Source organism: Haemorhous mexicanus, chromosome 27 (genome assembly GCF_027477595.1).
Source record: "Haemorhous mexicanus isolate bHaeMex1 chromosome 27, bHaeMex1.pri, whole genome shotgun sequence".
Classification (NCBI taxonomy): Eukaryota; Metazoa; Chordata; class Aves; order Passeriformes; family Fringillidae; genus Haemorhous; species Haemorhous mexicanus.
In genome coordinates, this window is record NC_082367.1 from 5,537,266 (window position 1) to 5,554,788 (window position 17,523).

Sequence of the window (17,523 nt, forward strand, 5' to 3'; positions counted from 1 at the left end):
GAGGTCCCAAGCAGGGAGCTCAGAGCCCTCATTGTGAGAACAGAGGGAGCAGGGCTGGGACCAGCACGGTTTATTATGGAAAAACAGCCCGAGGGATCCCATTTACATGGCAAAAAAAAAAAATAACCACCGGAGGACAATGAAGTGAAATCCACAGCAACAACACACAGCAGGAAAAGTCCACTTGTCAGCCAGGCCAGCAGGAGGGGCAGGAGCCAGTGAGAGAAGTGCCCATCCCAGGGGATGACCCCGGGGACACTCCCCAGCCCCAGGGGACCTGAGGGAGCCACACAAGCAGCAAGTCCTTGTCTTCCAGTCGGAGTGATGGAGGAGGAAAAATAAAAAACAAAACCAGAGGAAGCCACGTGGATAAAAGCAAAAGGGGCAGCCATGGTGGGAATGGAAAATCCTTCCTGCTCAGGGAGGATTTGGGGAGGTCTGGCTCACCTGGGGACCATTTCCTGAGCCCCACACCTCCCAGGGAGCCCCTGAGCTGCCCTGGCAGCAGGAGGACCCAAAGCAGGGTCACTAAAACCCTGTCCCCAGCTTGCTCCCTGTGCACCTCAGGGCCTGGAGAGGCAGCAGGAATCTGCTCAAATCCAGGGTTCTACCCCAAAACCACAACCCACTGCTTCCCTGGGCATCCATCTCCTCCTGCCAGCAGCAGCATCACCTCTGGATCATCCCATGGACACATCCCCGTGTCCCCAGTCCCTCTGGCACCCTGCCCTGTTCCCCGGGGCTGGCTGACAATTCCTCCTGCAACATCCTCTCCCCTGCACAAGCTGCACTTGGCTGGGCTTCCACCATCTTCAGGAAACACCTTGGAAATGTTTACTGGCTGTGCTCCCCCTCCCAGCTGCCAGAAAGGGCTCCAAGATCCAGTTCAGATCCCAAAATCTCGGGTTCACATTAAAAAAGACGAGACCTTTCCATAAACCTGAGTGCTGGCGGATGTGACACTCAGAAACTCATTCCTCCCAAGACTTTTGTTTGTTTGTTTGGGTTTTAGACCTTCCCCCGAGGTGTTTGTCACCCAGACGTGACAGTCAACAGTCTGCCAAAGAATTTTTTGGGGGGGAAAATAGTGCAATTTGCTTTTCACTGCTGAGCAGGATTTAGTGCAATGAGAAAACTCTCCCGAGCCACTGAAGGCATCCCCAGCTTGGTTATTTACATATTCCTCCAAAGGGTGAAAACTCCAGCTCCAGCCTCACTGCTTGAGCTGAAACTTCCCTGGAAAGAGCCAGACACACAACTTGGAAAATTTCAGCCCATGGAATTTGTAGAAAACTGTCTGATAATATTGAGCACCCTTCCTGCTCAGCTGTGCAAAAAAAAAAAAAAAAAAAATAATGGAGGGAAAGAAAAACCCACGAGGAAGAAATAATCTTTAAATTTTCCTCCCAAGTGTCTCCTTTGGGACAGGGCTTTGAGCAGAAATGTCAGTGTGATTTTCACACCAGTTTCTCTCCCATTGATTTCCCATCCTGTGTTTTAATCAGAGGTTTGGCTCTCTCACAGCATCGCTACCAGAGGCAGCTATTTCAGGAAACACCAGAGGTTTTAAGAAGCTGAGGAGAAAAAGATTATCAACTCAGATGGGCTCAGCCTAGAAAGAGAGGAAAAAATCCTTTAATTGAAATCCCCAGGCTGAAATTCTCTGCAGATTTACCTAAATGGACTAAAAATGATGTCCCTAATATATCAAGGCCTGCTTTTAACTCAGTTCAAGCCCTGGGCATGCGTCTGCAGCCCTCAGACAAGCTGGGCTTTGGATGCCCACTGAGATTATTAGTTTTAAGTGCTAAATCATGCAAGGGTGAAACCCAAATATAAAAACCTGGGCCAACAATACACCAGCCCAAAGCTCCAAGCAGGAAATAGGATTTTTTTGGGTTTTTTTAGTATGTTAAGTATTTGTTTCTATTTTTCCAAATAGAAAGCAGATTTAAGCTGGCAAAATCTTGGTGAAAGGACAGACACTGAGTATTTTCTGGTTGGGGAGCAGCAGCTGGGGCTGTGAAGGAACAATATCACGGTTTAATTCCAGTTAAAAGGGACAACATTTTGTTTCAAAGCTGCTTGGAAGCTTTTTGAGTGCTCTCAATTTTCCAGCTCAGCTTGGGAAAGCCAGAAGGCTTTTGGGAGTCACTGGGGCTTTTAAATAAATAGGTTAAACCTGCCTGGCACAAAGATTCCACACAAGGCAGACCCATCCTCGAGGGGTTTTGCCCGAAGCAAGTGCAGAGTGCACAGAGAAACTGGGAAAACATCTCCTGGCTCAGAGGAGCCCCCAGCCCCACCAGGAACAGCAACACACAGAGGCACCAAGGACATTCCCCTCCTCTCTCCTGCCCCTGCCCGGGGGGGGATCAGCCTGAACAAACACTCCCTGCCCGAGCAGGGAGCCTGGCCCAGGGGATGAGCTCCGTGCTGGGGTTTGGGGGATCCCCCCAACCCCACTATTTGCTGTTTGGGGTTGGCTGCTCCTCCCGCGCCGGCCGCTTGTGCTTCTGGGCCACGCCGTAGGGCACGTGGGCGGCCACGGCGCCCATCTCCTGCGCTCCCTCCACGTGGAACATCTGGTCGTCGAAGAAGATGTGGGGCCTGATCTTCCTGAGCAGGGGGCCCTTGGGAGCCCCGGCCAGGAACAGAGCTTCGTCCGTCTCCAGGCCCCAGCTGCGTAGAGTCTTTAGGGCGCGGGCGCCCGAGCTGGCCGCGCTGCGCGCCGTCACCAGGTACGTGCGGATGGGACACTCCAGCCTCAGCCCCTTGGAGTAGAACTTCTTCTGCAGCTTGCCCAGTGCCTCCAGGAAGCCCTTCAGGGGGCCCTGAGGGAGCAAGGAGAAATCTTCTGTCAGCTGTTCAGTCGCCAGCTTCTTGGCATCACCCTGTGAGCCGCCCCAAAAATGACCCCAAACCATCCCCTGTGCCCTACCCCACCTGGCACCCTGCTGTGGCTTGATCCCAGAGGCTGCCTCTCTCCCAGAGGTTTTCCTGCCCTCAGCCCAGCTCTACCTGTGCCAGGGGCTTGTTCTCGTGAGCCTTCTCGTGCTCAAAGAACATGTCCAGGCCGTGAGCCTTCACGATCTGCTCCGACTCATCCGAGAAGAGCACGGCGTCCCCGTCGAACGCCACCCGCAGCTGCTTCTCTGACACCTCCAGGTCCCTGCTGGGGCTGAAGATGGTGGCTGCAGCAATCCCTGAGGATGAGGCAAGAGGTGGCAGTTATCCAGGATCCGTCCTCGTGGCTCAGCCACCGAGGAGCAGAGCAAAACACGACGGGCTGGGAGCGAAACGCCGCGAGGAAACGCGCCCGGGAGCACCTGCAGCTTGGCCCCGAGAGCTTCCACGGCAAAAACAAACCCCCAGATGACAAATCACCCTTTGCATATGAGAATTAAGGAGGAAAAACACCGCCTTAGCCTCGGGAGAGCTGTGGAGCTGGAGGAAAGGCTCATTTCTATGGAAACTGGAGGCTCTTTGGAGCGTCAGAGAAGTGGGGCCAGGCAAACCTTAAGCGCACGTCGGATGAGGGACATGGATGTTGGAGTTATCCTTCCTGGGATCAACCCCCTGAGGGCTCCAGGCTCCCCCCACTGCCCCCCCTGAGCTGGACCCCAGACTCACCCTCTTCAATGGCCCCACTCACTTTCTCGGCGTCGGAGGAGAGGTAGAGGTTGGTGTGATAGGCCTTGAGGTAACAGATGGGGCTGTTCCCTCCCGTCATGCAGAACCTCTCGATGAACAGATCTGGGGGCAAGAGGGACCCTGGGCTGAGCCTGGCTGCCCCCCAAACCCAGCCCTGGTGCTGGAAGGGCTGGGGTTAATTCTAGTTCTGCTGCCCAACAGCAAGGCCAGCAGCCAGAGCTCCTCCCCACCATCCAGCTCTGCTCAACACCCAGGAAATCCGGGAGAAGTGGGAAAAATGGGAGAAAACATCTCCTCTTCTTGGTGCCCAGCAACGACAGCACCCAAAAGCCACCAAGGACAGCTGTGTCCCCATCTCACCGTAGTGGTTGATGCTGTTGATCAAGCGAACCCCAACCTGGGCGTGGTTGTTGGTCATGAGGACGATGTCGAAGAGCTCCTCGCTGTCGGGGTAGAGCTCACGGAGCTGAGTGTTCACTGCCTCCAGAGCCTGCAGCACCCCAGGGAGAGGGGGTGGGTGTCAGCCAGCCCCACCCCAGGCATGGCCCTGACCCCCTTCCCACCCAGCAAAACACGCCTGGTCACCAAATCCACAAACCTGACCAGCCCCAGGTGTGGAACTCGCCCCTTCCCATCAACAAAACACTCCTGGTCACCAAAATCCCCACCTTAACTACACCCCGAGCCAAGCTGACATCAGCTGGGAAAAAATAGATTCATTTTAGGGGGGGGGAAACATTCCACTTAGCTACTCCTCTGTTTTCAAACACAAAAGGTTTGGAGTTATTAAATGAGGATAAATTAGCTCCAAGTTACAGATAAGTGTTTTTCAAGCAATCAGAAACAAGTCTTGCCCCACAGAGCTGATTAATCTATTTATTGGGAACGGGCTCCAGCACCCAAAACTGCACTAACTGCTACAGGAGTTGGAAAATAATTTTCAAGTTTGAAATGCCTCATTTCAACACGTCAGAATTAGAAATTGGCCGACTCGGGAGCGAGGCTAAACTCAGCCAATTTACAAGAATGAATAAATTGTAATAATAATAATTACAAAAAAAAGACAGTTCCCTAAAATGTGATCCAAGGAGATGATTTGTTCAATTCTTGGGCTCAGGATGGAAAATCCAGCCCTGGAAGCAGCACATCACTTGCAGGGAGGTTTATCTGCCCTGTGTTTGCTCCCGTGGTTCGTGTCCACCCTGGCCCCACGTGAGCTCTGTCCCTTCTCCAGAATTTCTGGGGAGCTGTGGCTGCTCACCTTGACGAAGGGGAAGGCAGCCCCGGGGAGGAAGGGCTCGTTCTCGTGGTCCAGCTGGTATTTCACATAGGCCTCCACGCCCTGCTCCGTGTAGATCCTCTGCTCCTCCTCCATGCGGAACAGCGCCCGCGAGGACACGGCGATGGTGATGGCGTTCTCGGGTTTGGGCTGTGGGCACGGGGACAAATGAGGGAGGGGTAAACGAGGGAGGCAGCCCCCGGGTGGATCCCCCAGCATGAAAGGCCACCAGGTGGGTGACACCTCCGAAAGGATTTGGAGAACGGCAGAGCGGCTGCATCCCAGCGCTTCAACAGATGAAGCCCTGATGCTCCATCCCTTCGCATTTGGGACGCCTCAGATCCCACTGCCAAGCCCTCCCGCTGCAAACAGGCTCCCAGAACCCGTGCAGACCCCAGGAGGAGCTGCTGAAGGCCGTGCAGAAGGAATTTGTGTGGCTTTTCCCACCCCCCAGGCAGGAACGAGCCGCGCTCTGCGGCTGAGCCAGATCCACATCCCGTGATGCTGTCCAGATGTGACAAACAGCCCGCGCCAGCTCAGCTCCTCCAAACACTTGATACAGTTATTGTGGGTGGAAACATGACAAACAGGTGGTGCAAGCAACGATTTATGAGTCATTATTATTGATGTCGAAGGCTCCATCCAAAATCCAAATCCAAAACCTCCTCCAGCTGAAGCTGACGAGGCACCTCCAGAGGGGCCTGGCAGGGACAGAGGGGACAGTGGGAAAGTCAAGCTCATCTTGACCCTCACCCGTCCTCCCTCTCTCCCCTTGCAGGGCAGGGAGGGCGTTAATCCCCATCACTCACTTGCAAGCACAAAAATAAGTTAATTACCCATGGCCAGTGAGAAATCTTGGCTGCCAGGACAGCAAATCCTACAGAGGGACAGTGGCACAAGGAGTCCTGTCCCCTACAGAGGGGTCCAGCCAGCAGGACAGGGCTTGGGGGCTCTCTGAGAAATCCTGGCTGTGAGCACTGCAGGAACACCTCACCCCCTGCTCCTCTGTGATTTCCAGGATCCTCTGTGCCACGCTCTGCATGAGTAATCCTCTGGCAATGCCATTTGCTCAGGGTGGAGGGTGCCTCCTCCAGGTGCTCCAAAGTTCAAGCTCCCACCCTGCCCGGGGCTGAACTTTGCAGGAGCAGCAGCCTGGCAAGGCCCGGGTGCCCCAGCCACACTGGCACTCGCTCCCCGCAGGGCTGGGCTCGCCCTGGGGCTCGCTCTGCCCCCAGCCCCACCCAGGAATGAGTCAGTGGGAGCCTCCACGCCATTCCCAGCACCATCCCCGCAGCAGGTCCGTCCCAGGCACTTCTCCAGAGGCTGCATCCACCCCCAAAATCCCCCAAAATCCCCCAAATCCCCAGCAAAGAGATTAAACAGCGGGCGATTAGGACCAGACCCAGATTAGCTGGGGCTGAGAAGATCACTGCAGGCACAGGGATCCCTCTCCCAGAGCATTTTCAGGGAATCAGGTCCTGTTTGGAAGTGGCTCCTTTAGGAAAGCAGGGGAACAAGCCCCAGGACAGGCAGGAGCTGACCCATGACACCAACACTGCTCCGAGTGAGCCAGGTCCCCGAGGAGTGTCAGCTATTAACTGGTCACAGGCCAAGCCCTGGCACTTCAGCTCATTAATTAATAACTCTGGCGTCATGGGCCATTTATTAGCTGAAAATATTAATAACTCTGAAAGGTCTTGGGACATCCGGCCATTAGCTGGAGTCCTGCTGCTCCATCCTGCTCCAGGGTCCCTGCAGTGCTGGGTGTGCAGGAAATCTTCCAGGTGTTTGCTCCCTGATCCTGGACAGGGGTCAGCCCTGGAGGGAGATTCCCAGGAGAGAAAAGAGGTCAGCAGCCCAGATGGAACAGCACCGAGGCGTGTTCACGGGGGTGAGAAGGATGTTTGGGGCCACAAGCCAAGCTGGGTGCCCGGAGGGAATTCCCACCTCCCTCTCCCCTCAGCGCACACCTTGCACAACAGCCCCGGCTGCTCAAGGTCCCTTCCCCGCCTCTGAAAGGCACCAGCCCTCGGGGAGGTTCATTTAAGAGGCAATAAACACAGCAATAAAAATAACCCTCAGCTCCAGGCCCTGCCTCTGCCCCGGCGTGGGCAGCTGGAGCCCCAGGTGCCTGCGGGCAGGGAGCTCTGGGAATGGGAGCTGCCGGGTCCTGCCAAGGAAGATTTGCACCCTGTGGAGCACTCGGGGCAGGAAAGTCTCACCCGGGTGCTAAGGCAGCTCCCAGCTCTGGCTGGGCTGGAACAGCCCTGCTGCTCCCTGGGAATTGCTGACATTTGGAAAACCAGGCGATTCTGCGCTGCAAGGAGGGATCTGCATTTTGACATTTCTTTGAAGTGGAGGTTTCGTTTGGAAGCGTTCCCTCCTCAAGGTTGTTTGGATGCCTCTCCGTCCCCATTTGTGCTGCAGATGGTCATTCCAACGCTCAAAAATGAGCTCTAAAAAGCCTCAGGAACCACAGCACCTCAAACCCTCCATCTGAGTGCTGCTAGCGACCCACCCAACCCCCCTTTTGCCCAGAAATTGAGATGTTTCAAGGCAAACACTCTTCTTTTGTAACAGGAAATGTGTGCATGGGAGGGATCCCACTCCCAGCCCTGGCTGGGGGGGATTTGGTCCCACCACAGCCTCCTGCTCTGGCTGCCTCAGCCCTGGAGGCTTTGGGCTGAATCACAAACTCTGTTTTCCCCTCGGAGCAGCACCCAAGGTCAGCCAAGGTCAGTGAAAGCTCATCCAACACAAGTCCAGGCTCTGCTCAGCCAAATCCAACTGAATTTGCTGCCTGGGGTCCATGGTGAGCTCCTCTTCCTTCCCATGGGAAGGTCAGATCCAGCCCCTCCTGGACTCAAGCAAGAGATTAATGATGGGTTTAAGAGGAGTGTGAACAGGGTGGGGAAGGTCCCATCCCAATCCTGGGTCCATCCCTGGGGTCAGCCAAACAGGAGGGACAACCAGGGACGTGTCAGAGGAACATCAGCCCCTGGCACAGCTCCAGGAGCTCCACAAGGCCCAAACCCCACCTGAGAAGTGTAAGAAGACCTTTCCAGCAGGCTCCAGCTCCACTGAGTGCAGCCCCCAGCCCAGCCCCCAAACCCCCCAGTTCTGGGGTGAAGGTGTATTTCAGGAGTGACTGGAAACAGCCCAAATTTTCCCCCTGCAGATCCAACAGCTGGCAGCCTTTAAATCACTGCCCTAATCAGTAAATCCCCAGCAGCCCCCCAAGGATTAGAGGCAGACATTTGGAATTCCCACAGGGGATGGGCAGTGGGATTGTGTCACCCCACCCACGAGAGCCACAGGTGCCCACAGTGCCACCCAACCCCAGCAGCTTCACTGCCACCCCTGGAGGCCACCCCTGGCAGGAGCCACAGTGGGGACCCCGTTCTGCACCCCTTGATCCTTTTGAGCTGCCTGGGGCTGGACCCAACTCCATCCTAAAATCCTGCAGGAATTCTGGGCACTTCCCTGGATGCTGCAGAAGATCAAATTCTTGTGATTAATCCAATATTCAGAGGATTTTGGTCATGGAAAGGGAAGAGGAAGGGTTTGCTCCAGGGTCAAGCATTGTCCCCACTCCAGCATCCCAAAAATCACACATGGGTGAGATGGGTGGGTCCCAAAAAGTGCCCAGAGGAAGGCAGCCAGCAGAAAAGCAGCTCCCCCTGGCCCGACTCGGTGTCACCAGAGAGGCTGGGGACATTTCCAGCATTGCTGAAGGGTGACAGGTCTCATTGCTGACCTCCCTGGCAGGAGCAGCCTTGGGAAGAGCTGCGACCACTGCAAAGCAGGAATGCCCCATGGAGCCATTCCCCAGCCAGGAATGGCTTCCCAAAATCCCCTTTTCTCCTGCCATCCCACAGCTCTCTCCTGCTCCTGTAGGGCCAGGAGGACAGACAGACAGACCTGGCACCCCAAGGGCACAGACAGACGACACCAAACCCCATTTCCTGAAGGAGCCCTGGGCACCACCAGCCCCCTGCTCGGGATCAGATTAAAGTTCAGGGTGGTTTGGAGTTTTCCAAGAACATTATTTATACTGCAGAAAAGCGCCCTGCAGCCATCCATCACGGGCTGGCAGCTGCCTGGCTGTGTGAGGGCAGCTGAGCTGGCTGCCCACAGCCACAGGGCCCCCAGGAGAGGGGCACAGAGCCTGGCATCATCCCCAGCCCCACAGGGCACAGGATGTGAGCGCCCAGATCTCGGTTTGCAAAGCACACGGCTGCCCCCGTGCCTCAGTTTCCCCAGTTGTGCAGCTACTGGTCAGCTGCGAGGAGAGGAAGAGGAGGAGCCCGGGCTGGCATCCATGGGCAAAGCACGGCATGAAAGACATGGAGCTGCATCCTGCCACCAAGCCAGGCTGTCCCTCTCCCCTGGGAAGGGCACAGGCAGCAGCAACGTGAGCTGGCAGCGGGTCCAGGACCGGGGGTGGCAGTCTGGTCCCCAGCAGGGAAGGCACAAGGGCTGCCCCTGGACGTGTCCCCTCGTGGAGAGCTCACACCCAGAGCTTTGCCACGGAAGGTGTCACAGGGGTGCCAGCTGCCACCGGGTCCAGCGCCTCTGCCAGAGCCAGGTTTTGGGGGTCCCACGGCTCCGAGGGTGGCTGTGGCTGTGCCTGGGGGGGCTCAGAGGCTGCAGGGACAGGCGGGCACAGCCCCCAGCCCTGCCAGCCCTGCTCTCCCGCTGCCATTCCGTGTTTAAAGCCAGCAGGCTCAGCCCTCGTTAGATAACACCGGCTGTCCCTCTAATCTCCGGGAGCAGCGAGGGGCAGCGACACCCCTGTGACAGCCCCTGGCCCAGCGGCTCGGCTCCTGGGCTGTCCCCGGCTCTGTCAGTGCCACCCCTCCTGTCCCTGCCAGGGCCTCCCGCCTTGGCACAGGGGACAGGCAGCTCCCGGGGCCGCTCTGCAAGGACAGCTCAGCGCAGGAGGGAGCCAGGAGCACCGCAGGGACCCGCGGGAGCCCAGAGAGACCGGGGGGATCCGGAGAGACCCCAGAAACCGAGGGATGCCGTGGAGGAGTGGGAGCACCTGGAGAGAGAGAGGGGGCATCCCCAAGGACCGGGATGGAGGCAGGGGGTCAGAGAAACACCAGAGACACCACGGGGGACATGGAGACACTCGGGGGGACCCCCAAACACGTGGAGGAGATGGGGCACCCACAGACACCCAGGGAAGATGAGAACCTGCAGGAGATGGGACACCTGGAGAGCACCGGCCGGAGATGGGGCCGGCGGGGCGGGGGTCGCACCCGGAGGGAGGCAGGGAGCGCTGCGCGGGGGCTCTCACCGATTTGGGCTTCTTCTTGGGGGCGAGGTTGTCGTAGAAAGCCTTGGCTTCATCCCAGGGCCGGCCCGGCGCCCCGGCGGGGCCCGGCGGCTCCATAGCGCGGCGGCTCCGCGGCACCGGCGGCTCCGCTCCGTGCGCGGCGGCGGCTCCGCGCGTCCCGGGAGCTCCCGGAGCCGGGGCCGGCCCGGCGGAACGCGCTTTATATGGCATCCCATGAAGCTCCGGGGTTTCAGTCCACCGGGACACGGATTAACCTCTTCGGGACCGAGCGCTCCTCGCCGCCGCAGCCGCGCTCCGCCCGGTGATACCGGGGAGCGGCGGGGATTTGAGGGGGGAGCCCCCGCTCCGGGGCAGAGAACGGCCGGGAGCGAGGGGAAGGGGCTGGGGACAAAGGTGGCATCAGCAGAGCAGCGGGAGGACGCGGAGCGGGAGCGATGGGGCAGCCCTGGGGACACTGCCCGGTGCCCGGTTCGTCGCTGCTCCTGCTGTCCCCAGCCGCGGGGCTCGGGCTTGGCCACCCTCGGGAGCACAGGAAGGACACTCGGGGAGGGCGGCCAGTGCTGGGAGCTGCGGAGGATGGAGCGGCAGGGAGGACAGAGGGGTGGTGGGACCCTGCTCCGTGCCAGGGTGACCTGTGCCATTCTCGGTTAACGGAATGAGTGCGGGTGTTAATTAAGGCTCTGTTCTCCCGGGAGTGCTGGCGGGAGCAGCCACAGAGCCGCGCTTTCAGCTCAGGTTAAAAATTCCACCGCAACCAGCAGAGCCCCAGAAGCCCTTGGGGAGCAGGGGGTGCATCCCAGAGACCAAAACCCAAGAGGCAGGAAAAGGGGCAGGGGATGGAGGATCTCACCTGGAACAGGGCAGCTCCTGGGGGGAGGTCACAGGACAGGGTTTTACCCCAATCCCTGCCCTCCAGGTAAAGAAAAACCCTCCCTACAGACAACAGCCTTGGGGACCCCCGTGGGGTCCATGAGACCAATCCAACACCGAGGAGAGCAGAGCAATGAGGAGAGCAGAGCCAGCTGTGTGCTGGCGAGCAGGGCTGGCACCAGGAATCCCGAACCCTTTGGGAATTCATCATTTCAGCCTCACAGACTTCCTTCCCCCAGGGCATTTGCAGCTCCCTGCTGGGAAGCACCTGAGCTTCCTTCGGGGTGGCCCCCAGGGAAGCAGCAGCTTGGAGGGCCCCGGGATCACCAGGCTATTCTTGGAGCTCTCTCTCGAGCTTTTGAGTTGCTGCCCTGTCAGGCAGCAGCCCTGGCACATCCCCAGCTCCCACAGGGTGGGAGAACCTGCCCTGTTCCCTCTTCCCCAGGCACTGCTGAGCTGCAGACTCACACGTGCTCCTGGAAAGCACAGCGGCCAAAGCCGAGGTGCAGAGCTCTCCCATCAGCAGCTCTCCTAAAAATACCCTCCCTGCCGTGCTTTTGGCACCCTCCCATCCCCGTGCTCCCGTGCTGGCTGCTGCAGGACACACCCAAGGCTGGGGAATTGCAGGATGAGGGTGGGATGGGGTGAGCTGGGAGCCAGCCCTGCCAGATTGATTCCAGAGAAGGATGGAAATTTGGTGAGAGCTCCTTAGCAACAGTCTCTGTCTGTGCAGGCTGCTGAGGGAGAAGAAAGGCCAGAGGAAAATCTGCACGGGGAAGATGGGGGTGGAGGAAAGAAGGACAGAGATGCACAGAGAGCAGGTCCCAGTTGATGGCAGATGGAGCCCAGGACAAAGCCACCAGCCCTGAGGGAAGGGCACGGCCAAGGACCAGCTCCTGGCTGACAAATGAAGGTTTGGGGTCTGGGGCTCCCCACCCCAAAAGTGACATTCTCTTCCCCAGAGTTGCCTGCACTACTGAAGGGTTTCACTTCCACCCACCCTCAAGGCTCCCCAGCCTGAGCCCCACTGTGCTGTCCCCAAGGGTTTCTCCACCCCTTGGGGTGCCACAGGCTCAGGTGAGACCCCTAAAATATTCTCAGAAATGCAGTGTTGTCACCTCACTGTCCCCAGCCAGCTGGGCCACCCAAAAAACCATCCAGAGGGGGACACCACACACAGGGGACAGTTTATTTTTCCATTAAAAAAATAAGTAAGGACTTCACCATCTCCTAACAGACACCACAGCCACCAACACCACAATGTGAAGACTAAACATCAACCTGGGACGGGAGGAGTGGATGCAGCAGGCTGGGAGGGGGGAGGAAGGAGACACATTTGTTTCTTGTGGCCTCAGAGCCTTTCCAGGAGGCTCAGCAGGAACAGGACCCATCCACACCTCCCCACAGCCCCCATCCAGCAGCCAGCTGTCCCCACAGCAGTGCCACACACCCAGGAGAAGCACCAGGACCTGCCTTCCACACCCACACTCCTGACCCTGCCTCCAGTTTGGGACTGCAGGCCTCACCTCCATTTCCAGGAGGGTCAGAAATGCCACGGAGCACCCAGGGCAGCTGGGGACATCACCCACCTGATGGGATGGAAGGTGGCTGCCAGGATGGGACATCCAGGGCTGGCTTTGGACACTTCTGGTCTCTGTGAAGTGTCCTGACCAAGCCTGGCTGTTCCCAGCAGGAAAAACAGAGGTGGAAGAGCTAAAGCTGGTGCAAGACCCTGCCCTGGCCTCTCCAGGCAGCCTTCCAGGGAATTGCCAGCGAAGGAAGGACCAGGAGCAGGACTTGGGACTTTTCAGCCTCCCTGGAGACATCACAAGCCAAGAAGTGGGGGGAAAACAGCAGAAAGGGGACAGAGCTGGTCTCGGTTAGGATCAGAGAATGGGGCAGGTGGAGCAGTGGGGGAAAGCAGGGAGAAAGCAGCGGGGATGTGGGAACAGCTGGCCCTGCTCAGCCAGGACACACCAGTGGCTGCAGGGATCCATCTCCAGGCTGGGAGAGGGCTGAAGTGCTCAGAGCAAGCTCTGACCTCGAGGGTGTGGAACTGCCCAGGATGAAGCCGGAGCAGGGGCAGCAGGAGGGATGGAATGTGGCTCATGCCTGGGGCCAAATGGGGGGAAAAAACAGGGATTGAAACTGAAACCATCACAGGGGGCAGAGTTTGGCTGCAGCCAGTCCAGCCCTGAGTGCCAGGGCTCTATTTTTGCATGTCACACTGCAGGAGCAGGACGATGGAGGGGTCGCTCTTGGCGGCCTCCTTGAACTCCTCCAGGGAGATCTGGTCATCCTTGTCCTTGTCCATCTTTGTGAAGATCTTGTCCACTCGCTGCTGGGGTGTCAGCCCGTCTTGGTTCATCCTCATCATGATCACAGTCCCCACCATCTTGTAAATGGCCTGGAGGAGGATGAGAGTGGGAATGAGAGGGAATGCTGGAAGGACACAACACAGGACAAGGCAGGGGATGGGGACAGGATTGCTGCTCTGTTGGGACCCTGCTCTATCAGATCCACCTCGAGCACCTTTCAGACAAGGCTCTAGGTAGGACAACTCATTCTTTGGTGCTAAAAGGGACCCAATATCTGTGAAAAGCCTGGGAGAAGCAAACAATCCCTGCTGGTTTGAAGCACAGGTACCTCAATGATCTCCAGCATCTCCAGGCGCGTGATCTTCCCGTCCCCGTCCAGGTCGTACATCTCGAAGGCCCAGTTGAGCTTCTGCTCAAAGGTGCCCCTGGAGGTGACAGACAGGGCACAGATGAACTCCCTGAAGTCGATGGTGCCGTCCCCGTTCTTGTCGAAGGTGCGGAACGCGTGCTGGGCAAACTTGGAGGCGTCTCCATAAGGGAAGAACTGCGGGAAGGAGAGAAGAGGAATGGAAATGAGGAGGGGGGAACTCGGCATGGAGGCTGCTCCAGCCCCTCAGGCAGCACTCCACCCCCACCTGGAGCCCACCTTGATGTAGAGCTGCTGGAACTCCTCCAGGTTGAGGATGCCGGTGGGGCAGTCCTTGAGGAAGCCCTTGTACCACTGCTTCAGCTCCTGCTCGCTGAACTCCGTGCTCCTCACCAGGTCATCCAGCATCTCCGGGGCCAGCTTGCTGCTGTGCTTGCCCATGGCTGCCCCTGGAAAGGAAAATCCACACCAGACTGGAGAGGGATGGTCCTCCCAGGCCTTCATCCACCCTGGATGATCCTGCATCCCTCTTCTCCTTGCTGGAGCTGATCTGTGTGGCTGATGGGCGTCCATGAAGGACAGCAGCTGTGGCACTGGAAGTGTGGCTGTGGCCTTTGCTGCTGGAGGTGTCCAGGAGCTGGCCCTGGGACAGCCACCACCCCATTGTCTGCATTCATTTTGGGCTGAAGGAAAACGCTCAAAAAGCAACTGAAAATTCAGAACTCTGCACACTGCCTTGGCCAGAGCATGATCATAGAATGCTAGAATGGTTTGGGTTGGAAAGGACCTCATTTAGCTCCAGCCACACTGCCATGGCAAGGAACACCTTCCACCAGCACTTCTCTAAGGATGGGACAACAGAGAATCTGCCATTAGGGCGCATAAAAACCTCCCTGGCACCAGAGGCCACGCAGCATCCAGCTGGCCACAGAGATGCCAACCCTCCTCCTTGGGGAGGACGGGGTCTGTAAGGCTGCATTTACTGCCTGGGGTCAGGGTTAGGGTTTTTAAACCACAATGCCCAGAGCTCCAGGGACACCACAGCTGTGAAAAGCATCCCAAGGGGAACCCAAAAGTGCCACACCATGGCTGCCTCCACAGATTTTTCCTTGGAATTAGCCTTAACCCTAGGCTGCTCTTCCTGCCCTGGGTTAGGGTTACACCTAGGGTTAACGTCTCAGGAACCACAAAGCCCAGAGCTCCAGGCACACTGCAGGTTCCCAAGGGGAACCCAAAACTGCCTCACCATGGCTGCCTCCGTGGCTTTTTCCTCGGAAGCAGCCCCAGCCCGTGGTCTGCAGCAGCAGAGCCCTGGCAGGCCCTGGCTGTGTGGGCAGCGAGCGGAGCCGCTCCGATACGCGCCGTGCCCGCTCCCACGCAGCCTTGGCTGCCAGCGCCGCTCAGCCGGAGCAGCAGATGGTTCTCCGGGAGCTCCTGGAGCTTCTCTCTCTGTGAAGTTGAGGAGAAGTTCACCTGGAGCCCAACCAAGCACCGTGTCCTCCCAGGGATTGGGTGTGCTGGCCGGGTGGGCTCGGGGCGCACGGGGGGACCCTGGGGTGGGTGATGTGGGGTTCCTCGTGCTCCCAGCCAGCCCCGCTCCCAGCAAATCCCACAGGCAGCAGCTCCTTCCTGCCCCATCATCCCACCAGCATCTGTCACCGTCTGCCGTGGCAGCAGGAACCCACCAGCCCTCGGCAGCCCAGGGAGTGTCCGGACACCCACAGAGCACGAGGCTTCCCTAGAGACCCCAGCTCGGCTCCACAGCCCCCCTGGCACGGTGGTCTGGCTCTGAATTGCTGGCATTGATCATAAACCATGCCAGGCACTCCACATGGGCACACCTGCCATGCTCCGAGTCCTCCCACGGCTGGAGGGTGCAGCCCCTCACCACAGCTCAGCCCTCCGTGGCCGGGACTCCAGAGCAGCATCCTGAGCTCCACAGCCCTCAAATCCCTTTTCCAAGCGGCACCCAGCCATGCCAGGGCAGGGAACAGAGCCCAGGATGGAACCACACGCTCACCCCAAAGCACCAATTGATCAGCAGCTGCTGCTCCCAAAACCGGACAGAGGGGTGGCACTACAGGTGTCCCCCCCAGCCTGCACCAGCATCCCTGGATGGCACCCCAGGGAGCAGGGACAGGGCCCGGGGGTGGGTGGGGGCTCGGGGATGCTCTCCCCATCCTCACTATGGGATGGCTCCGGGCCACCGGCCCCGACCCCCGCTGGAAGCGGCTCCCGGGAGCAGCTCCCGGCACCTGCCCCGACGGCGGCTCCGCACCGGGGGGAGCCCCGGCCCGGCCCCGCGGGCGCGGCTCCAGCCCCGACGGCCCTTACCTGTGGTGCGGCGCGGGCAGGTGGCGGCTCGGAGGGGCCGGGCGGGGCGCGGAGCCGCTGCCGGTACCGGAGGGGCCGCGGTCCAGCCGCCGGCTCAGCCCGCGCCGCTCCCGCCCCTCTTGTAGCCGCGGGCCCCCCGCCCCCCCGGCGGCGAAGCTCGTCCATTGGCTGGGAGCGCTGTCAATCAGGCGGGAGGGGCCGCGGGTGGGGGTCGAGGTGGGATACTGGGGGGTACTGGGATGCTGGGAGGGGAAATGGGGCCGGGATGCCGGGACCGGGGCGCGGGGGGATCCCGGGGATGTTGGCCCCTCACCGCCTGCACCGGGGACACTGGGACACGCCAGTGGCTCATCGCTTGGCACAGGCACGGCTGAAGCACAGAGGAGAGAGGGACAAGAAAAGCACTTTGATCTCCAGAACCAAACGAGGAATGTTTCCATGGAGATCGCCGAGCGCTTTTCCCGGTGACCTTGGCATCCTGCTGGGATCCCAGTGCCACTGGGCCCGTCCCAAGCTGCCCCTCTGCATCTGGTGGCCACTGGGCCTGGATGAAGTCTTTGGCCAGCCAGGGCTGCTCCCCATCCCATCCCACCCCACCTCACCCCATCCCACCCCATCCCACCCCACCCCATCCCACCCCACCCCATCCCATCCCCAGGGGGCTGTGGGGTGCCATGGGGTGCTCAGCCCTTCTCCAAGACACCTGCCCCCAGGTGCACCCACCTTTTCTGCAGGGGGGGCTGCAGGAAGCAGCAGAAACTGCCCCAGCTGGAGGTGAGACAGGGCTGGGTCACAAAAACCACAAATATTTACCACAAATATATCTGCAAATATTTGGGAGGGTTTCATCCTCCCCTACCCTGGGGGCAGCAGGGCTGGGAACCCCCCAGGGCTGGATGTGGCATCCTTGTGCCATGTCCCCGGCCAGGGCAGGACCTCACCTGGAATGAGGTGATTCTGCCCCCCTGGTTTTGGGTCACCTCCACAGCCTCTGCTGGGCACGGGACGTGGCTCGGTGTGGCCCCAAAGCCTCTCCGTGAGCGTCCCCGAGAGCCGAGGGGGGATGAGCCGCCCCGGCCCCGCTGGCGGTTCCTGGATGTGGAGTAGAGAAGACACCAATTAGCAGCTCTGCAAACCGCCCGTGCCCGGGGTGCTCCGGGGGACTGAAAAATTAATGAGGGCTTAATTGAAGCAGCGCAGGCTGCCAGGGCTGAGAGCGCCCCGGCTCAGCTCACGGGAAGGGGGAGCCGAAGGGGCTGGGAGAGGCAGGGGAGCCCCAGGTGACAGGGATGCCCTTGGGATGAGGATCAGGGTGACTCTGTGGTCCTGGGATGTCCTTTTTGGGGCCCTGACACCCCAAGTCGTGGTGCTGGGATGATGCCTGGGGATCGTGGAGGGT

General features: G+C 59.1%; 2 protein-coding genes across 3 annotated transcripts; both read right to left on the bottom strand.

Moving 5' to 3' along the window:
* Positions 1 to 1,477: 1,477 nt before the first annotated feature.
* NT5C1A (5'-nucleotidase, cytosolic IA) lies at positions 1,478 to 10,362 on the bottom strand. The gene is made up of 6 exons (XM_059868814.1): positions 10,236 to 10,362; positions 4,916 to 5,083; positions 4,015 to 4,144; positions 3,634 to 3,756; positions 3,022 to 3,206; positions 1,478 to 2,834 (listed from the first exon to the last, which is right to left on the bottom strand). The coding sequence occupies exons 1-6, from the start codon at positions 10,329 to 10,331 to the stop codon at positions 2,466 to 2,468; spliced, it is 1,071 nt and encodes a 356-aa protein (XP_059724797.1). The 5' UTR covers positions 10,332 to 10,362; the 3' UTR covers positions 1,478 to 2,465.
* A 2,645-nt stretch (positions 10,363 to 13,007) lies between these two features.
* HPCAL4 (hippocalcin like 4) lies at positions 13,008 to 14,231 on the bottom strand. 2 transcript variants are annotated; one of them, XM_059868664.1, is made up of 3 exons: positions 14,070 to 14,231; positions 13,752 to 13,967; positions 13,008 to 13,512 (listed from the first exon to the last, which is right to left on the bottom strand). In XM_059868664.1, the coding sequence occupies exons 1-3, from the start codon at positions 14,229 to 14,231 to the stop codon at positions 13,315 to 13,317; spliced, it is 576 nt and encodes a 191-aa protein (XP_059724647.1). In that variant the 3' UTR covers positions 13,008 to 13,314. The 2 variants fall into 2 exon arrangements, with proteins under 2 accessions (XP_059724647.1, XP_059724648.1); XM_059868665.1 differs by lacking the exon at positions 13,752 to 13,967.
* Positions 14,232 to 17,523: the final 3,292 nt, after the last annotated feature.